The 20252-nt window shown below is 46.6% G+C and overlaps 1 protein-coding gene across 1 annotated transcript; it reads left to right on the top strand.

Moving 5' to 3' along the window:
* The first annotated feature begins 16797 nt into the window (after positions 1–16797).
* LOC148032070 (Fe(3+) dicitrate transport system permease) lies at positions 16798–19117 on the top strand. Its single transcript, XM_087682701.1, has 2 exons — positions 16798–17068; positions 17958–19117. Exons 1-2 carry the CDS (start codon positions 16921–16923, stop codon positions 18515–18517), a joined length of 708 nt encoding a protein of 235 aa, XP_087538827.1. The 5' UTR covers positions 16798–16920; the 3' UTR covers positions 18518–19117.
* Positions 19118–20252: the final 1135 nt, after the last annotated feature.

The raw sequence follows: 20252 nt of genomic DNA, 5'->3' as shown, positions 1-20252 counted from the left end.
TGGAGGTATTCTTTAATAGCAGCCCGGGCCTTCAGAGGTGTGGATGACAAAAAGGGATGGTTACACCTCGTGAAGTGGGTGTCATTCATATTCTCTAAGAGTTCTAAGCAAAAAGAGGGAAGTAGGGTTGCCCTCATCATTAATCTAGTCATAGCCCTACTATCTATTCCTAGATTGATGTCAAAAAAGAGGGGGGAAGGTGGGATTCCTCGACTATAGGCCTTTGCATTAATAGGAATTTGATCAACCTAAGATAATTGCAGGTGGTTAGGAGGGTGGGATCTGGGCAAGAGGAAAAGTCCGCGAGGAAGCATTTGATGGATGGAAGAATATCCTCTAGTCTAAAAACTAGGCATTCCTCGGGAGTTCGGGCATTTACATTATATATTCGAGGAAAATCAAAATCCCCATGAATTGTGCGGTCATAATCCACTCCATGCCGGCGGGGGTAGGGCATGTAGGTGGGATCGTTACGCTCTTCGGGAAGTGAACTGCAAAAGGCAATCCATGCATCAAAATTGGCGTCCCAAATCCTCCTCCACCACTCCGGCTGCGCCTCATAGCCTTGGATGGATTTGGGAATCCGGTTCACCTTGTCTTGCTAGTAATCTGCGGGCTCTTGCCTCCACTTGGTTATAATAAGGCTCCTCTCTTCCATCCATCTGTGCGCCAAGTCATTGGCCAGGTCCTTGATCTTGGATAGGATGCCTAGAGGCAACGCACGGTCCAGCAAGCGTGGATAGGAAAATGACAGCTCAAATGGTCTTGTCTGGAACTCCCGGTCATGCCAGATGATCAATTCCTGAGGCCAATTGATAGGGTTGGGGTCCCCTCATAATGGCACCGGGTCGCTAGGGAATTGCCTGGGTAGTGACCGTGCTCTGCATTGTGTGTCCTCTGCCGGTTCCTGCCTCCTTCTTCTAGCTGCCACGATGGGCTCATGCATGTGGGCATCTTCAGGCTCGTTTAGCAAGAGGTCTGGTAGAGGCGGACTGGGCATTTTTCATTGTTCTTCTTTGGCCTCCTACTCCAAGTACGGTCCCTCTTCGGTATTCTGCTCGGTCACTGCTAGGGTCGCTTTTGGTGGTGGTGCAGGCTATTCTTGTTCTTCGAACCCCAGTTTCTTGAGCTCAATGGTGGAGAGGCCGGCATGGTGCAGGTAGTGGAATTGATGCTCCTTGGTGATTCTTGTACCGGTGGAGAGCTCCCATTTCCTGAAGGCCATATCTTAGCACTCGGGTAGTCAACTCTAGCTTCCTTCTCACCCTCTCCACTGAATCATCACCCTCTGCTTGGGTGACATGTAGCATGGTGCTGAGAAAGTCTTGCCTCTGTGCGTTGGTGCATATATCGGCTACTTCGGCCCTGGATTCGGCAAGCACTCTCTCGCACTCGGCCATTGCCAAGCGCTCTGCTAACTGCCTGATTCTGTCAAGGTTGTTCTCTTCCCAAGCATTGGCGCTTTCATCCATCTTTCTCCTTCCTTCTTTCAGCTCACTTGCTAATGTGGTTACCACTTGAACTGCTGTTCGCTTGATTTGCAATACTGAACCTCTATTCTGCCTCAGCGATGAATTCTGATCTTTCCTGCGCTAGCTGCTCATGGCTCTGGATCTCTGCAAGGTGCAGTCTTCATTGCGTGAAGGCCATGGCCATGAGGGCCTCTGTGTCCTCCTTGGCAACTTCCAACGCACCTTGTAGTCGTTGTGCCTCCTATTACTGCCCTTGTGCTTCTACTGCGAGGGTTGCTGGCCTTTCCTGTGCTAGGAACTCTATCTCTCTCTCCAGCCTATCTTGCTCCTCGAGTTCATATTGTAGCTTTGCCATGGTATTCTCCTGCCACTTGCTCGGCTCGCCCTTTTGAGCTGCCAACTGTTCATACCCTTCTAGTCTAGCCATTCTCTGTTCTAGGTTAGCATATTGCTGCACTAGCAACTTTAAGCTCCGCTGCTCGGCCATCAAGTTTTGTTCTTTGTCCTCTAGCCTTTGTCTCAGGTGGGTTTCGTTTTCCTGGCCTTCTTTCGTTTTTGCCTCCAGCTGATCTTGCAGCACTTTTACCTTCCTTTGCCGACTGGCTCCTTGCCCTGAAACTTTGAGCCTCAATGCTGCCGAAGTTTCCCTTTCTTTTTCTAGCTCCAATAGGGCCACCTTCTTTTCTTCCTTTGCTTTATCCAACTGTGCCAGGAGCTCAGCCATGTAAGCATCCTAGTCCGCACCACGTGGTATGGAAATAGGAGCCGTGGTGGTTGACGCTTCTAGCTTCTTCCATTTTGGGTCTTTCCTGGACTCAGCATCTGCTGTGGCAAGTCTTTTCGCTCCAGTCTCTGGGACAATCTGAGCCACTTTACTGACGAGCATCTGCATCATGCTCATCATCTGGGCCATGTCCAGGGAGGGCGTGGGTTGCGGGGTAGTTGTGGTGTTTGTTGGCGCCGGCATGAAGGAGGAAGGCAGGGGGTGTAACAGCAACTTCCCCTTGCCTACGATCACTGGGGCTACTCTCGCGCTACCACTTGCTTTGGCCTCATGGTGAGGGCTCAAGGGGTTGATCTCTCCTCTTCCATGAGTTTCAGATTGCGAGAGTGGCTTCTGCCAACTCAACCAGTTCCTTCATCTTCAGCTCGTGGGCTTCCTCCTCTGCCCTTCTTTGCCTTTCCTCTTCTGTCTTTTTTTACTCTTCTCTAACTCTCTCGAGTTCTTCCTCCTCCTTCTTTCATCGTTACTCCTCCACCCTCCTTGACTCTCTTCAAGCCCTCTTCACCTCGGCCTGCTCCTCTTTGCTCTGTCTCTCCTTCTTCTTTTTATGTCTCTTGCCGTTCTTCATTTGCTTCTGAGGCTCGGCCATTTGAGTGGGTGGTATTTCAAGCTCTCCTTCGTCGCTTGCCGTCTTTTCGCTCGAGCCTTCCTCCTCATGATGTTGTGAGCCTTGGTGCTTAACTTGCTCTTCCTTCACACCGGCATCCTTGATAGCCTCGTCAATGATTGTTGTGAGGATACCTCCAAACCTGATTGTAGAAGCTTTGGTGGCAAGTTTCTTTCTTCTGGATCATGCGGTAGAGGTTGAAGATTCCCCACTAGCTGGTGCTGTGGCTGGAGCTAGAAGGGTGGCTGAACTCCTGATAGTCTTCTGGACAAAACCGTTCCAGTCCACCTCCCCCGGAACTCTTGCCGTAATGCTTTCCAACAGTGGCACGCTAATTCTATTCATGAGTGCATTGTATCTATGGCTGGAGAAAAGAGAATGGATCATCTTAGCCTACATCCTCATTGTAGGGTCTGGAATGTCAACCAGTCTGATTCCATCGACCATGTGCACATCCTCTTTTCTGACTCCTAGCATGGCGTACACATCTCTTTTTGGGCATCTTTCTTAATCACCCACCCTCACTGTGACTGTGCCACAGCTTCGTCCTTCATAAAAAATCCTTAAGAAATCTACGCACATGCTGTAGTCTACTGCTTGCCCGACCTTCTCTATGTACTTTTGGAGGTTACATTTGTCCACCGGCTCTCTCACGGCCAGCTCTTCCAAGATGGCTTCATCCAGATTCATAGTATGCTTGAATGTGAATTGCCTAAATCCCCGCGTCTCGATGCTAATTCCATACTTCGTCAGCTCCGCTTCCATAAATGGGAGTCTACCCTGTCCTGCCATGGTAGGTGCTTGTCATCCCCCAAGTCAATGTTAGAGTTACAACTTTATTCATTCCTAGCAAATCCCAAGAAAAAACGTGTGTGACAGTTTGCCATGTGGATTCAGAGGGATGAAACTTAGAAATAATTCACAACCAACATCTACTTCCTCCTTGCTTTCTTTCCTATTTGAATTTAGTTGAGCACTTTCAACCTTTACACCTCTTGCTACATCACTTGGTTCATCACTTGGTTGTCACTTGCTCTTCCCCCCCCCCCCCCCCTTCCTTTTTTCTAAGTGTTACGGGAATCCTTTTTAGGATTTGCAGGGGAAGGAGGAGGGCTCGCATGGGCTGTGTGGGGTGAGCTACTTGGCCAACAGCCAAGTATAAAGGTTAGGGTTGTACTCAAACTAGGCATGACGATCAAGTTCGCATGGTTGTATGGAAGCTTGAGTGATGTAGGTCAAGACGTCATGAAAGATATCCCCGGAGTTGAGGCGACTAGCAACGTGCAACTCCTCTTTCGTGAGGAACTAGTCAATGTACGGGTGGGCCAATACCTGATCATCTAAGTGTAAGTTGCGTGTAATGGCCAAAACTCTAAATGAAAGAGGTGCCACATAAGTAGGGTCGCATTCAATTGTTTTGATTGCCCTCCTTTGCTCAGCATTGGTCATGATTCGGCGGCCTTTTTTCTCCCATTGGAGTTGTAAGGCATACCACAGTTGTAAGAATGGAGAAGCAGAGCTGGCAAGCTGCGTGAGCTCCTCCAGTTCTCATTTAGGTGTAGAGTGAGGAGGTTTGCGGTACGAGGTGACTAGTCATCTTAGAGCAGCTTGCTCCTTTGAGATTTCTCCATTAGTGATTAGCTCGGCTGCAATTTTGGGAAATTTGATGGTCATAAACTCGTAGTCTTCCCAAGTGCATGGCAACGTACGAACATCAGAAGCGAGTGGTTCATCAAGAAGTCCTAGTTCAAGCCTCTCACAGCTTCTAGCGAATGTAGTGAAGGTGTCATCCAACTCCTTGATGCATGTCACTACGTCATTCCCCGAGGTCTCAGCGAGATCCTTGGCCATTGAAAGGAAAGATCGTCTTTCGTACGAAGGCTTAAGACCTGTTGGTGGTGATGGCGCAGTTGGGTTGGATAGTGGTGATTCCCTTGCTAGTTTCACCAATTGGACTTTGCACTCTAGAGCACTTGGAGATGCTACGGCGAGCTTCCGTGGCATAGGAGGTGTGCTGCATTCTATTCGAGTCGGCATGGGGGTGCGCACCTCCTCTGATCTAGATGGTGCTGGGACATCCGGCTTGGGACAATGAATGTGTTGGGGGTCCTTAATCATCACTGGTGCTAGTTTGGCGTTCTTTGCGACTTGTGCTTTGCATGTGCCAGCCTGTCCAGCTGGAGTGGGGTTGCTCAGAGTTGAGCTTCTTCAGTGTCCACCCTTAGGCACCCATATCCAGGGGTTGCCCTCATAGTATCCTTGTGCTTCCAAGAGATCTTTCGATATCCATCGTGGCATGGCAGTGCGCCTACGTCAATAGCATCTGGGCTGCCTCTTAGGCTGCGTGATATGCTTTGCGTTTAGAATCATGTTTCTGCGGTCTACCAGAAAGTGGCCCTCGCCATTTTGGCACCCATATGTGCGCGGGCTCTTTGGCCATGTGAATGGCTTGTAGAAGGTGCGTGATGGCCCTTGCTGAAAGTAGTTACTATGCGCACATTGCCTACAGCAAGATGGATGCGATCTAGGTTGTAGTCCACATTGCAACTTATTTGCTTTTTGAAAGTGCGGCCTAGTAGTGATTTATCACCAGCCCCCTTAGTGTTTGGTAACACATAAAAGACAAATGGGACGCTTTCAGACTCGACGGAGATAGCCACTTGGCATTTTCCTAAGAGAGAGTAAGTGTTGCCCCCAAACGGGGTAAGCTTCACGTTTGTGGGCTGTAATTTAGGCTGACCAATGCGTGTCCAATGGTCATGCGTCAAGATATTACGATTGGCATCTTCGTCGATCAGGGCATCAAAAGATTATGTCCGTCCTATGGTGACCATGATTCGTAGGTAGGCAGGTGGTACTACTTCTTCATCTTGATTTGTTAGTTCGGTAATTGTGGCCATGTAGACGTTGACAGGAGTTTCGCGCATAGGTGGATCGTGCAATGGGTGGGAAAAAGGATAGTACTTTTTCATGTGACTGCCATTAAAGAAGCCTATTCCTTCCCCTTCGAGTGTCTCCAAGTCGACATTGCCTGTTCTACTAATTGCATGCACCCGGAAAGGTCCCAGTCCTCAAAATTTCATTTTCTGTTTGTGATCTTTCATCGAGTAGAGTAGGACAAGGTCTCCTTGATCAAAGTTGCACTGGCTGACATGCTTGTCAAACCACATCTTTCGTTGCGCCTTCTCACAGATTAGAGCGTGGGTGGCTAAAAGTCGAGTCTCCGTGAGACGCTCTAGCTCCACTAAGCAGTTAGTCCAAGCCTCTCTTCCCTCCCAACACTCCTGCACTACTATTCTTAAGCTAGGGACAAAGAACTCTAAAGGTAGAATGGCCTCCGTTCAGTAGGTCATCCTAAAGGGCGTTTGTCCGATAGCCATCTTATAAGCTGTCCGATAGGCCCACAAGGCCGCCATCAGTTTATTATTCCAGTCTCTTCATGATGTGGATACTACCTTAGTAAGCATGTTGACTAGGATTTTATTTGTGGACTTCGCTTGGCCATTTGCTTGAGTGTATTAGGGAGAGGACCTTCTATGAATGATTAGGAAGGTTGAGAGCAGGTGGGATATCACTTCATTAATGAAGTGTGTTCCTTGATCACTCACTAGTTCATTGGACAACCAAACCGTGAAAAGACCTGCTCCCACAGGAACTTCGCAGTGGTTCTAGCATCGTTCTTTCTAGTGGCTCTTGCTTCCGCCCACTTTGTTAGATAATCCGTTGCCACAATGATGTAGCATGCCTGGGAGTATTGCGCTGCAGGACTGATAGGTCCGATGAAGTCAATGCCCCATTTTTCGAAGGGCTATTGCGCTATTACGGGAGTCAACTCCATCTTATCTGTGCACATGGGCACCTTAGTCCTCTGGTACTCATCGCAGTGTTTGACAAACTTAGCGGCATCACGGAATAGGGTGGGCCACCATAGTTGGGATTGTAGCACCTTACGGGCGGTTGTATCCCCACTAAAGTGCCCCCCAGCTATCCTGCCATGCGCCTCTCTCAGTATATCGTGCATCTCATGCTCACACACACATTTACGCAACAACCCGTCCTGTCCCAACCTATAGAGCTGGCCAGCGATCAGTTGGTATGGCTGGATTTTTAAGATAAGTCTCCTTAGCCTAGCTTTCTCAATAGGCCTCTCAAGCAAACCGTTTTCTAGCACTTGGACAACATCATCGGTGATGCGCGTCCAGTAAGTCGTCATGTATGCCTTGTCCAACAGCTTCCTTTGTGGATATGCGGGACATGTGATCCGCCATGTAGTGCTGCTTTTCCTTACGTACAACCATCGAGAAATCAAACTCCAACAGGAGAAGTAACCATCTCGCTATGTGACCTATAGCGCACGGCTTGTTCACAAGATACAACAAGGCTTGATGTCAATGAAAAAGACGAAGGGTGTGGCCAATAGATAATGCCTAAATTTCTTTACGGCAAACACCATGGCTTGCCCTTCCCTTTCTGTAGTGGAATAGTTCATCTCCATTTCGGTGAGTTGCCTGTTGGCAAAGCTCACAGGGTAATCAAGATTATGTTCACTAGGCTGGCATAGAATGGCTCCGATAGCAAACTTAGAGGTATCTATGTGTACATGGAATGTTACACTCTAGTATGGGGCTCGCAAGATTGGTGCAGTGGTGAGAGCCTTCTTTAATTGTTCATACACGTGTTGGCATTCCTCAGTCCACTCAAATACAATCAGCAGCTTGTACAATGGTCTAGCAATCAGCGCATAGTTCAGTACAAAGCGTCGGTAGTATTCCGTGTGGCCTAAGAAACACTGAACACCCTTGTAGTTGATGGGTGGTGGGAAGTCGACAATGACCCTGACTTTTGAGAAGTTGGTGGCAATGCCATTCCTTGACACTACGTGCCCTAGGATGCATCCATGCTTCACCCAGAACTGGCACTTCAAGGGGTTCAACGAGAGTTTGTATAACCGACATCGTTCAAAGACAGCCCTCAACCTCTCTAAGTGTTCGGTCCAATTAGAGTGTATGCACAAATCATCTATGAACACCTCTAACTCGCGTTATAGCATATCCTTGAAGATGGTGCACATTAATCGTTGGAAGATTGTAGGTGCATTCATTAGCCCAAAGGGCATAACGATGTAGGCGAATACACCCCACTCCATGGCGAAGGCAGTCTTGTGCCTATCATCAGGGTGCACTTGCACTTTATTATAGCCAGAGAAACCATCCAGGAAGCTGTAAGCTTCTTTGCCTGCCACTCTCTCTAGCATGTGCTCGGTATATGGCAAGGGGTAGTTATCCCTCTTTGTAGCGGCATTAACCTTTTTGTAATTCACACACACCCGAATTTTACCGTTCTTTTTCATAACGATCACTATGGGCGATACCCAATCCATGTGCTCGATCTCATATATAAATCCCGCCTTCATGAGCTTATCAAGTTCTTCCTTTACTGCATGGGCGTGTTTGGGATTCATTGGGTAAGGTCGCTGCTTCGTTGGCACTGCTTCTGGAACTATTGGAATATTATGGGTCACAACCCTAGGATCGACTCCTCTCAATTCCTCCAAGGACCAAGCAAACACATCGACATACTCTCGCAGGAGAGCAACCAGTCTAGCCTCCTCCCCCTTGGTTAGGTCGTCAATGATGAACACAAGTCGAGGCTTCTTGCCTTCCCCTGCCAGGTTGACTTCCTTGACCCTAGCGGGTCCCTCAATTGGTTCACTGGCATTGCCCTTATCTCTTTGCTCCTAGCAAAACCGCCACTCTATCACCTTTCTTAAACTTCATGAACCGTTTGGGGAGGTCCTGCGGCTTCTTTTGCCTCTCTGCTTCTGAGTCTTTAGTTTGCTTCTTGGCCTCCTCCTTTAACCGTCTGCGCCTTAAGTGGATTAGCAAGTCCCCTTTGGTTCATTTAACCTTAGAGGGTTGGGGTATTTCAAGATCACTCTCTGTACTGACTTCAGACTCTGAGTTAAACTCACATCCTTCGCTTGAGGAAGGAGTTTTGGCAGGGGGTCGTAGTTTAGTAGTGAATCCATCTTTAGAATTGGAGCTACCAGTGATTGCGCCACCCCTGCCTGCTCATAATCCACGGCTCCCATGTGCTTCAACCACTCCATTAGCATGACTCCTTTTTCATTCCGGCATGCCCTTTCCCTTCTAGGCCTAGAGTCTGCCTTGATCTGCTCGATTGTTCTCCCTTCAGTGTCATATTCTATTGTGTCCAACTCCTCTTCGCTCTCGTCCCCCATAGAGCAATAGTGCTCATACCCCTCATCATCGGAATCTTTCCCCTCTGACTGCTCGTCATCCCCTAGGTTTTCCTCGCCAATCTCCTCTTCGCCGTGACTAAAGCCCAATTGTATAATAGGTTAAGATTGTGAATTTTAGTCCATTTCCACTCCGACCGAGCCAACAGGTCACTTAGGGGTTTTAGCTTAGCCGCCTTGTTGCCTTTCAGTTTATTGGTTAGGCACTCTACGTTTTCCTGAAGCTCGAGCTTGTTAGTGGGGATATGGAACGAGACTGGTCTCCCTGGGTCACGTGAGCTTCCTGCCATCATGCAGAGGGGCACAGTGGGCTCCTTTGTTGGCATGCTTGGTGATTTAGCAGCTTGCTTATACAGCTCTTCCTCATCTGAGAATGGTAGGTCAACAGTTGCCAAGACATGCATCCAATCCCTCTCGTCCTCAGGGCAGGGGATGTACTTGGTTAATGACCCATAGGGTTTGCTTGCCTGGGCATCACCTTTTAGCATGGTTTAGATAGCATCGAGGTCGGTTGGGGTAGTCTTCTAGGTGTCCATCTCAACCCTTACCGCTTCCGTCCTATTCCCCAAGAAGATGAGGTTGTTTTCCTAATCTTCAACAACTTGCGCGTTCCTCATCCAGGGTCAGCCTAGCAGTATGTCGTAGTCCACACCCTTCATGACAATGAAGTTTACAGAAAACTGCACTCCTGCGACCTTCACTGGCCAATTCTTTAGGACCCCGAATTGTTTGACCTTCATTCCATTGGTCAATGTGACATTAAACCTAGCTGCTTCCACAGGTGGGTTTCCCCAGGCCTGTAGAACTGCGTGGCTCAAGACACTGACCCCGATGCCGGTGTCTACGATTCCTTTTCGTGTTGCGTCCCCCAAGGCTAAAATAGGTAGGACTGCATGCATCTCCATGCCTTCCCAGAAAGAGTTGATGTGCAGTGACCTTGGAATTGAGTGTAGCGTCAGACTTGGAATTTGCATGACTGCGTCCTGCTCTTGCAAGTCAGCAGCAGTATGCTCCCCCTTACCTTCCACCCAGTGCTTTAATTCTTGCCATAAGGGAGGGTGCTGCCTAAGAAAATCTCCCAGGCTCACAATCACTGGGGTGGTTACTAAAGTGGTGAGGAGGTTGCTAGGTAGTTGGCTTCCTCCTTGGTCACCATTCTTTGGCCATATGTCCTGGATAGCTTGTTGACAAGCTTCTCCCTGGTCTTGCCTCTGTGGCATCTCTCGTGGTGTGGGTGCATTCCCCGATTGAGGTCGCGATGGTGAAACGGGTGTGCTCACACTAGAGAGGTCTTCCATTTGGTCTTCCAGTATGGGTTCTACATCTTTAAGGTGTTCTTGGGCATCTCTGACCCACTCCTTAACTTTGGCTATAGCTTCGAGTTGCCACCTGGGATGGGGATATTCCTCTACCTTGGCACTCCCTAGTTCTGCTGTCTTAGGAGCTGAGGTCTCTGCATCGGCATCAGTGACCCCCTTTCCTGCCACTAAGGTTGTAGCTTTCTCAGTCTTAAGAGTAATCTTTGTGCATGTTCTCTTTCTCCTTCTTCTTTGGCTTTTCTTTCCCAACAAGGCTGCACCCAAGTTACTTGGCCCAGGCAACGAGAGGCCTGTTTGTTTTGTTTGCGCTCGCGTCATGACATGCAGTGGGATGGGCACATCCTCCCTACCAAAGGTCTCCACACCGAATAGTCCCAAGGGCACGGAGGGCACGTTAGCAGAACTAGCTGATGGTTTCCATCTAGGCAGTTAGGAAATAGATGTGTGATCCCACACTCGGTGCATCGAAGGTCAGCTTTATCCTGGTTTGCATGTTCCCTTTCCGGGCAGTGTGATGAAATATGGCATGGGTGACTGCAGTCCAGCATGAGATTGGATCCTGGCTTGGTCCTCCAAAGCCTCTACCTCTTCCTCTGCCTAGCGCCATCACCGATACTGGTCGATAGTCCATCAGGACTGGATTGCCTTCCTCGTCATAGGAGATGTATGGGTTCACGTAGCTTTCTTCTTCACTAGGTTCTTCCACATAGTGAACAGGAGCGTCACTCGGTTGTTGGGTTACATAGGGTCCTGGTGGTCTGGGTATGCCTGTTGGGTTCATCTCTACCCTAGGAATGGTTGGTCTTGCGTCATTTGGTGTTGGAAGCACCAGCTGGGCTCCCCTGCCAAAGAAGTTAGATGGCCTATTGCCTAAGTATGGAGGGTTGTATTGTTGCGCATATGGGAACCTCCTGGGCAATGTGCAATGCAACACGTCATGATCGAGCCTACCACAGCTTGAACACGGCCTAGATCTAGGATCTTGACACTCGGCTAGGAGGTGGTTTCCACCACATTGTATACACTGCACATGAGTCCACATAGGCTTCCTTATTTGTTCTTGCAATTGTGCAAGCTCCATTCTTACCTCAGCCAGGTCCTGACCTTGGTTAACACCCTTTCCCTTATCCTGTATGCTAGAGTTCTCTCTCTCTCCCAACGTCATTGTCCGCTCTGAAGCTCTCTAGCTTGCACTGTCCCGACTGGAGTTCCTCATGCTTCACTCCCTAAGCTGATCGTCCACCCTTATTGCCTCTTCAAAAACCCCAACTAACACATCTCTGTGTAGGGTGGAGTTACTAGCCAAGCCTTGTAGAGCTCCTTGCTTCAGATTCCATTTATAAACACCATAGACACAACCTTCTCGTTAGGTCGCTCATTGGCCGGCATCCTCTTGAAGAGGCTACGCACATGAGTGACGTAGTCCCTTACGTCCTCCTTTTTCCTCTGACTGACATTCATCAATAGGACGATGAGGTTGTCAGAGTATCCTACCTCAGAGAACCTCTTGATAAAATGGTCTTTAAGACGGGCAAAGTTTGTGCGCTCGGTTGCATCTAGACTACTGTACCAAATTCTCCCCTTATCACCTAAACACAGCCCAAAAGCTTGAGAGCGTTGTGTAAGGTCCATGAGACCGTTTGCTTTGCAAACTTGCTCGAACTGCTCCACAAAGCTATGTGGGTCATTGGTAGGTTCATACTTGTCTAGTTGCTTTGCCACTATAGGGATCCTAGATTGCCCCTTTGCCCCTTGCGTGACCCCTAATACCAAGAGTAATGCTGTGACTAAGGCTGCTGCGCTCTGCTCAGCGGACGTGTTGTCCATGAGCCGCCTGGCTACAAGTTCACTTAATGATAAGTCAGTCTCCACTGCTCTCTCTCTCTCTGCATTTGGTCCTGCCTTGGCTGCTCCAGCTAGGGCTAGCACGTGTCGGGCCTCGTACATATCTACGTCTTGTTGGAGTTTCCTAGCCTTTTGCTCGTGGTTATAGGAGATCATGCTCTCTAGCGCCCTTTTGATCGCCTTTCTTTCCTCTTCTAGGGTTGCTACCACTTCCTCTACTGGCCTACCCTGAACTACCATCCTAACCAACAAGTCATACTCGTTGATTAACTCCTGCACCATGACTAGGAATTCTCCCAAGTCCACTCTATCCTCTCCTTGTCCGCCTTGTGATCCTGACATTGCTCCCACTTCCAGCTCCACAAGGTCGTCGATCAACTTGAGTAACTGCGACAGCGTCCAATCCTCTATGTTGTTGCCTTCCAGACCTTTGTGTCCTCTTAGGGCCCTACTGATGGGGCTCTCTAGTAGCCAACTATGTTTTGGGATCTTCTCCTAGTAGTGGGTTCCTTGATGTTATTATGTTTCCTGATGAGCTCCTTGTTATTGGAAACAGTCGTCAATCTTATCCACAACTTGTGCTTCGTGCTTTCTAGTGCTCAATGCAAAAACAGGCTTTTCCTTTCCTTCTAGTGCTCAATGAAATCAAAAGGTGAGGTGAGAATGCACGAAATGCTCAATGCAGACTCCACCCTACCCCTTACTTTCGTAGCCTGATGTGGCTCTAAGTGCAGGTTCTGGCCGTTCTAAAGTTTTACTGAAAGACCATGTTGCATTCTCTATTCTGCTTCAGGGTTGGTTGGTTGGCTGGTCGCTGAACGTCACGCCCAATTCCAAATTTGGTCTGCCCAATGTCTAGCTGTTTGAGGTGAATCTTCAGTCACCCTGTTTGGCCTCTAGCATCTAAGGTTAAACTGGGTTCCATGGGGGATCAGAGATGTGACCAAGGGGACTAGGACTATGGGACATGTTTAAAAACCTTCTATTCAAACTCTGGTGAACTGGTCCAATTCTGGGAATCGGACGGGATGGTTTGATTCTAGCGATCGGACGGGCGGGACCAATTTTACTTAGGTCCAACCTCCCTAGTCGGATGGGGGTGGTCCGACTATTGCAATGGGTTGAGTGGTCCAAGTCCGGGACTAGGACACGTAGCCTAACTTTGACACCAGGTCCGATTCTGGGAATCGGATTGGACAAGTGGTCTGGAGATCGGATCGGACAAGTAGTCCGATTTCGCGGGATGCCTCTAGGTCAACGTCTACTCTATCGAATCGTGCCCTGCCTTCCAAATAGATCAAAGCAACAGAGGGAACCGCCTGGCATACCTCGAAGCGATGTGGCGCTCGAATCAATCAGCACTTCGCGATTTCCCGCAGCTCTCTCTCTCTTGCTCTCACCTGACTCTCAAGCTCACTCTCTTCTCAGAAGTCAGAATGTCAAATGTGGCATTCCCTAGCTCCCTGGGCCCCTTATTACGTAATCCCAGCCTGCTGTAGACTCAGAGATTAATCTCACACACTCTTCCAGCCAGATGTCTGAATCTGTGCCCCTACTTCCTTGTCTCCAGCAACAACAAAACCCTTCAGTTTCCTTCTTTTTCCTATCCTACACTTAACCTAATGTAATAGAAATAAAAAACAGAGATAGAGATGGATGGTCCTACTCTAATATTCAACAACAAATCAAAATACTTACTTGCTTCAGGGATTAAAACCTCCTAAATCTCCTAACTATCTCGAGCACCGGTTCAGGCTGCAAACCCTACTGCTATGCTCGATTCGATGCGTGCGGTGCTCAAAGCTCGATTCCGTCGGTCCTGGCAACAAAACCAAAATGTAGGGGAGCTATAGAGCTCTACCCCGAGACCTACGAATCGGTTATTGATCAAGTGTTTCAAGCCGAGTGGCCATGGCTACCTCTCACATAGTCGACGCTCAATGCCTACCTTGCGGGTGTAGTGAGCTTACCTTGATGCTCAATCGAGTTCCCTTCTCTCTCTTGCACTCCGGTAGCTCCATGATCCTTGTGGCAAGCTCAAGCAAGCTCAAGCCCCCTCCGTCAAGCTCCATCCTCCATAGCCGCGCAAGACAAGAGAAGAGAAGAAGAGAAGGGAAGATGAAGAGAGAAGATGGGGAGCTTCTTCTCCACGATCCCTCACTCTCACACACTCACTCCCTTACTCCCTCACACTCCCTCAATCCCTCACTCAAGCACAAGCATGAAGGTAAGAAACAAGAGAAGAAGAAGAAGAAGCTTTAGCCACACCCAAGAATGAACTTCTCATTCACTTTTGAACTTTATATACATGCCCTACTTTTTTGGGCGGTTATCCCCACTTTTTACATGGTCGGCCATTAGCCTAGGCCTTCTTTTCCTTTTTCCCACCATTCTAACTTATCCCGTTCCCACTAATGCATACAATTTGCATAGGAGTGAGCTCGGTGCTCTTTTTACAAGGATTCGGGAGCACCTTCATATTTAATGGCGCACTTTTACTCTTTTCTTTTCTCGAGGCGACACCTCATTCAAATTTTCAGAGTCTGACCTCCATCCCGGACGCCTTTTCCTTCCTTTGTCATGTGTCTTCTTGGTTGTCTCCTTCTTCCATTTTTCCCGCACTTCTGCTCCATTTTCCGTTCCTCTGTGCTACGGTAAACATGGAGCAACAAATCTTGCAGAATGTGGAGGGTGATGTAGATGCCCATGTGTCTTGAAGTTTGAAGTTCAAGATATCTAAAATGCTTTGTTGAGTGATGTTAAAAATGCATGGCAGTTGTTTGCTGAGAAATTTGATGGTGTGATGTCTAGGTCGTATACCATGCTTAAAGATATCTTTGTTTTAGCAGAACATGATGCATTGGCGCAGGAGAAAAATACATTAGCTCAGAGGGTGACTGAGTTAGAGACTAGATGTATGGACTTGAATGCTAAGTTAGAAAATGCTTTGGAAGCAAAAAGACACATGTTGGAAGTTTCTTTGGAAAATGCTAAGTTGGAAAATGTATAACACCCCTGCTGGTTGCCTTGACACCTTACAAAATAGCGCGCATTGGGTAAGCCACAATCTATCAACGAAGGCACCAATGATTCGTGTAGTCCTAGTCGTAGGCAAACAAACACTACTAGTGTTGCTAGAGCTAGGTTAGCAGTCGCAGCCCACTGCTAGTAGTTGTCGCTATAGCTGGCAGTTGCGGTAGTAGTAGTTGTAGCCGTTGGTGGTGGTCGTAGCCTAGGATGCAATCATAGCCTTTGATCATGAAGGCATCATCTCGATCCTCTGTAGTCCAAACAAGACTTCGTGGTCACACGAGACTTGAGTTACAAGTCTTGAGTCACCACTAAAGCAACCAACTCAAAGTTAGACCTCCAGGCTCTTGGCCCTAGAGTTATGGGTGTCGAGATATGGGTAGTGAATCATGAAGATTTGCAATGAAGAGAAGAGGCTAGAGCCTAGACGATGAAGCCATCGCTCAACCTGATAGTGTAGCTAGCTTAGCTTCGAAGTTGGGCTCATACTCTAGAGCATTGACAAGAGGATGAGGCTCGAGACTTTAGCATGAAGGAGTTAGGACATTAGGGTAAGAAGCACGTCATAGCTAGCCTTGAAAGTGGATGATATTCTTGAAAGAGACACCATTTTTAAATGTATGTCCCAACAACGATTTCATACCCGCATCCTTTGTATTTGGCAACACATAAAATATCATGGGCAGGCTTTTAGACTTGATAGAGATAACAGTCTTGCACTTTCCCAGAAGTGCATTTGATTGGCCCCCAAATGGATTGAGTTTGGTGTTAGTGGGTTGTAATTGTGGTCTGCCAATTTGAATCCAATGATCGCGAGTCAAGATGTTAAAATCAGCACCCTCATTGATCAATGTATCAAATGTATGTGTTTGCTTAGCAGTGACAATCATGCATAAGTAAGCTAGAGCTACAGCTTCCTCATCTTCGTCTTCAATTTTCGTGATAGTGGCCACTCGCATATTGACATGGTTGGGTTGTTTATGCGAGCTTCTAGTCATCATGCAGACTGGTATTGAGGGTGTGTCACTAGACTTACTAAGTCACTTACCGGCTTGCTCGCACTTCTCATTATCTGAGAATGGAAGATTCGATCGTGGCTAGCACATGCCATTCTCGTGAGCCTTTATGTAGAAGGTTGTACTAGCAAAACCCTAACTTTCAAGCACCAAAACCAAAAGAAAAGAAAATATCTATAGACTATAATTTAAATTTCAAGAATATATATAGGAAATTAAATTGGAAATTTCTAGAATGTACGATTTAGTCTCCTATTATGGGTAACTACTTAATAGTAACGGCTATAGCCCTCAAGTATGTAGGTATCTTTGTGGAGGGTAAATTTGAAGCAACCCTTATTTTGCAAGATGATTGAAAAGCCAATATTTCTTATTTAAAACTTGGGTTTTTGCTTAAAGGGTGTTTTTAAAAAAAGTAACCCTTATAATTGTACCTCACACGGGGGCAATCAAAAGAAATCAGTGGCAAGGCGAAATGTTCACCCGTCATCCCATCGCATGTGTAGCAACATTAAAAAATAGGCAAACCTACCGGTCAAATTACACATGTGAGGGACCTGCCTCGCCTGAGAAAAACATCTATCCGCCATGCCCAGCTTCAGCGCAGAGGAGCTATCGACGATCGGGGGCATCGCGACCGTCTCTCTCCTGCACTCCTTCATCCCCACGCACTGGCTGCCCTTCTCCGTCGTCGGCCGGGCTCAGAAATGGACTCTCTCGCAGACCCTTCTTGTGAGTAAGTGTCTGATGCGTTTTCCCCAGATCTATTCATCCTCTTCATCAGTCGGTTAGATCTGAAAGGTCTCTGATTCTTTCCCTCAATGGAAGCTAGAAATGTACGTCTGATTCTGTTTACTGAGCACCTATCAAGGGGCTTACTATGCATTCTCAGAATGTAACATACACATTTAGAGCATTCAACACACATTGTTCAGTTTAGTCAAGTAATAATTGAGGGCACAAGTGTTTGCTGTGTACACCTTACAACAGAAGAATGCCGTGATCGAGACACATTTGCAAGCATTTCTCCTCATTTCAGCATTAGTCAAATGCACTTACTAGAAGTTTAAGGCAGATTCCCACTATGATTCTCACATTATCAATCACGACAACATCATGAGCTTCTACCTGCTGTGGGGGACTAGTGGCCCCTTGACCCCGATCACACCTAGCTAGATATGCGGTACCTCCTGAGCAAAAGCTCATGATGTTGAATACTATAAGGAAACACAAGGTAAAAGTGCCCCTTTTCCCCATGGGAAATGTCAAAAACTTCTTGCTACAAGTGTACGGCATATGTGCTATCTGAATATTGTTTAACATCATTCATATGCCCCCCTTGTGGAGAAACACTAACTTGCGCGCGATATACAAGATATTTAGAATGATTTTCCAACCAATTTGCCTTTAATTCCATGATTGTTCTGAAGGCTTATCTTTTGAAAATGTTGCAGTAAACTTTACATTGAAGTACATCTCTTTTGGAGGTGTGATTGGCATTTCTTGCTTTATTTATATTTAAAAGTTGTCAAACATGTACAGCCATGGAACATTTCGTCCTTGCCAGGCATGTACCACAATGGAACATTTCATCCATGTTTTAATGAGCAGTTCTGAACTTGCAGCTGCATTTGGAGCTGTATGCCATGTGTTTTCAACAAGCGTGCTTGGTCTGACTGCAATCACCATGGCTAATAGCATTGCTAGTGAAGAAACAGTTCACAGACTGGCATCCCTGCTACTTGTTTTCCTTGGTGCTAGCTACATTTTGCTGTTTGTCTTTGGCAAAGGAGGGCACAGTCATTCGCACAATCATTCCATGGAGAAGATGGCAGTAGCAGGACTCATCTTGGTGCCTGCTCTCTCCCCTTGTGCGACCACTCTTCCAGTGTTTCTAGCAGTGGGAAATTCTTCTTCCAGCCTGATGGTTCTTGCTATTGCTGTGCTTCTTGTTAGCACTTTGATGGTCATGGTTACATTAGTTGCACTCTCATATTATGGAGCTAGTCAGCTGAAGTTCCATTGGGTTGAAAGGTACGACAAAGCACTAGTTGGGACTGTACTTTGTTTGGTGGGTTTCCTGACTTACTTCTTCCATCATCATGATGATGATGGAGGCCATCTGCATTCAAACATAAATGGTGCAGCAGCAGGATTGCATAGAAAATATATGTACTCTCTTTGATTGATGATTTTTCATACAGCAAAAATGCACCCTCTCATGCTTACTGGATCTTGAGCATTGCTTCAAGTACATGTTTGGCTGTGGAAGGGGAGAGCTTTCAAGACTAAGTTCAAGGTATTCTGTACAACAACAATGATGGTCCGAGTTGGTTATGTTTGCAGCTCTACATAGACTCTGACTTATAATTTGAGAGAGATAATGAGCCGTTCAACTTGGACTGTGGCTGCTAATAGAAAATATGTGTTCAACTCAGCTGATGCACAGGAAACAATGTACTCTTTGTGCCATGACGCAACATTATGGTCCAGTTGAGGAACATGATTATAAAGCTTGCTTGCCCGGTCAATCACTATCTGGCTGTATGTTATAATGCGTTTTACTATTCCTCCTCCATATCAGAAATGGGGAGCCAAAATTCTGCTCTTTTTCCTTTGGGCTTCTGTGTACACTTCGTGTGCTCTTCAGATTGGTTGTCCTACTCTGAATCAGGAAGATTTTTCTTACATAATTCATGTAAGAAATAGCTCCTTTTGAAAGTTTGAAAATCCTGTTGTAATTTATGAGGAATGCTCTACATTTTGATTGGCTTACTGACTTGAATTTGGACATCTCACTAGTTGATTGACATGACAATAGCCCCTTTGAAGCTTAAGATGGGAAGTGATTTTAAGCGAATACTGTTCTTTTATACAACTCTATGCATGCAATTTACAGCTTGTGGAATGGAACATTGCTAGCACAATGTAGCAATGACATATGTTTCTGCATACAAAACTACTTCAGAGTAACAGAAATATAACTGATAATGCAGCAGTGAGTTCAATGACAACAGCATGCATTGTAATAAGGCCTAAAGGTAGGTCCCCTTTTTGCCTCTAGGTTAGGGTTTTAGCTTGTATGCCTTAAAAGCAAAAGACTTTGAGGTAGTGTACTATATTGGGCAGTTGTAGGCATAGTGACTTAGTTTTTGAGAGTTTACTTGTACTCCAGGACAAGTGAACATGTAGGGTGGTTCTATGCTGGGACAGCAAGTATTAATGGTCATGCTTGATTATAAGATGCAGTGAGTTATTGCATCGCTTAAATGTGCATGAACTAGGAGTAAGGCTTGTACTAATTTTAATTGAGCTACCAACTGAATGATCAAATTACAAACCTTGATTATTGTCAGGCTTGTTGTATTGAAAGAATGACAATTTTATAGAGCAATGTAGAAAGGGCTCAATAATGATTGGCACAACGCATCTTTCTAGATTGATTCAGAGATGGATTGCGCAGGTAAATGAACATACTACCAATGTTGGACTATCAACTTATTGGACAACCTTTAGATGGAAATTTAAATGTGCTCATGTGGCAACATTGTTGCAGTCCTCTTAATACCTTGGGCAATGTACTAGAAAATGTTGTGAAGGTAAATAAAAGTAAATGAAATTCGGGGAATTGTGTGCAAATGAAATGCGTTTTTATTATCTGATTTGGTTTGCATTTATGCACAATGTTTTTTAAAGCGTATTTGTCTTTGTTGGATGACTATCAGACTATGTCTGACCACCTTTATATTTGGAAATGTAGAAGTCAATATGAATACAAGGACAAGCTATTGAAACTTCACAGGCATTATTGACTTGGGAACTCAACCAATGCTGGAACAAGAAAACTAGAAATATTAGAGTATCAAATCAACGCTTGTACATGATAGGAAGCTTGAGTTTCAAGCTTTTAGCGTCTTAAA

This window comes from Lygodium microphyllum, chromosome 8, assembly GCF_053477565.2.
Source record: "Lygodium microphyllum isolate KBCC chromosome 8, Lygodium_microphyllum_v1.1.10, whole genome shotgun sequence".
Classification (NCBI taxonomy): domain Eukaryota; kingdom Viridiplantae; phylum Streptophyta; class Polypodiopsida; order Schizaeales; family Lygodiaceae; genus Lygodium; species Lygodium microphyllum.
This window is presented reverse-complemented; position numbering and strand designations above follow the sequence as displayed.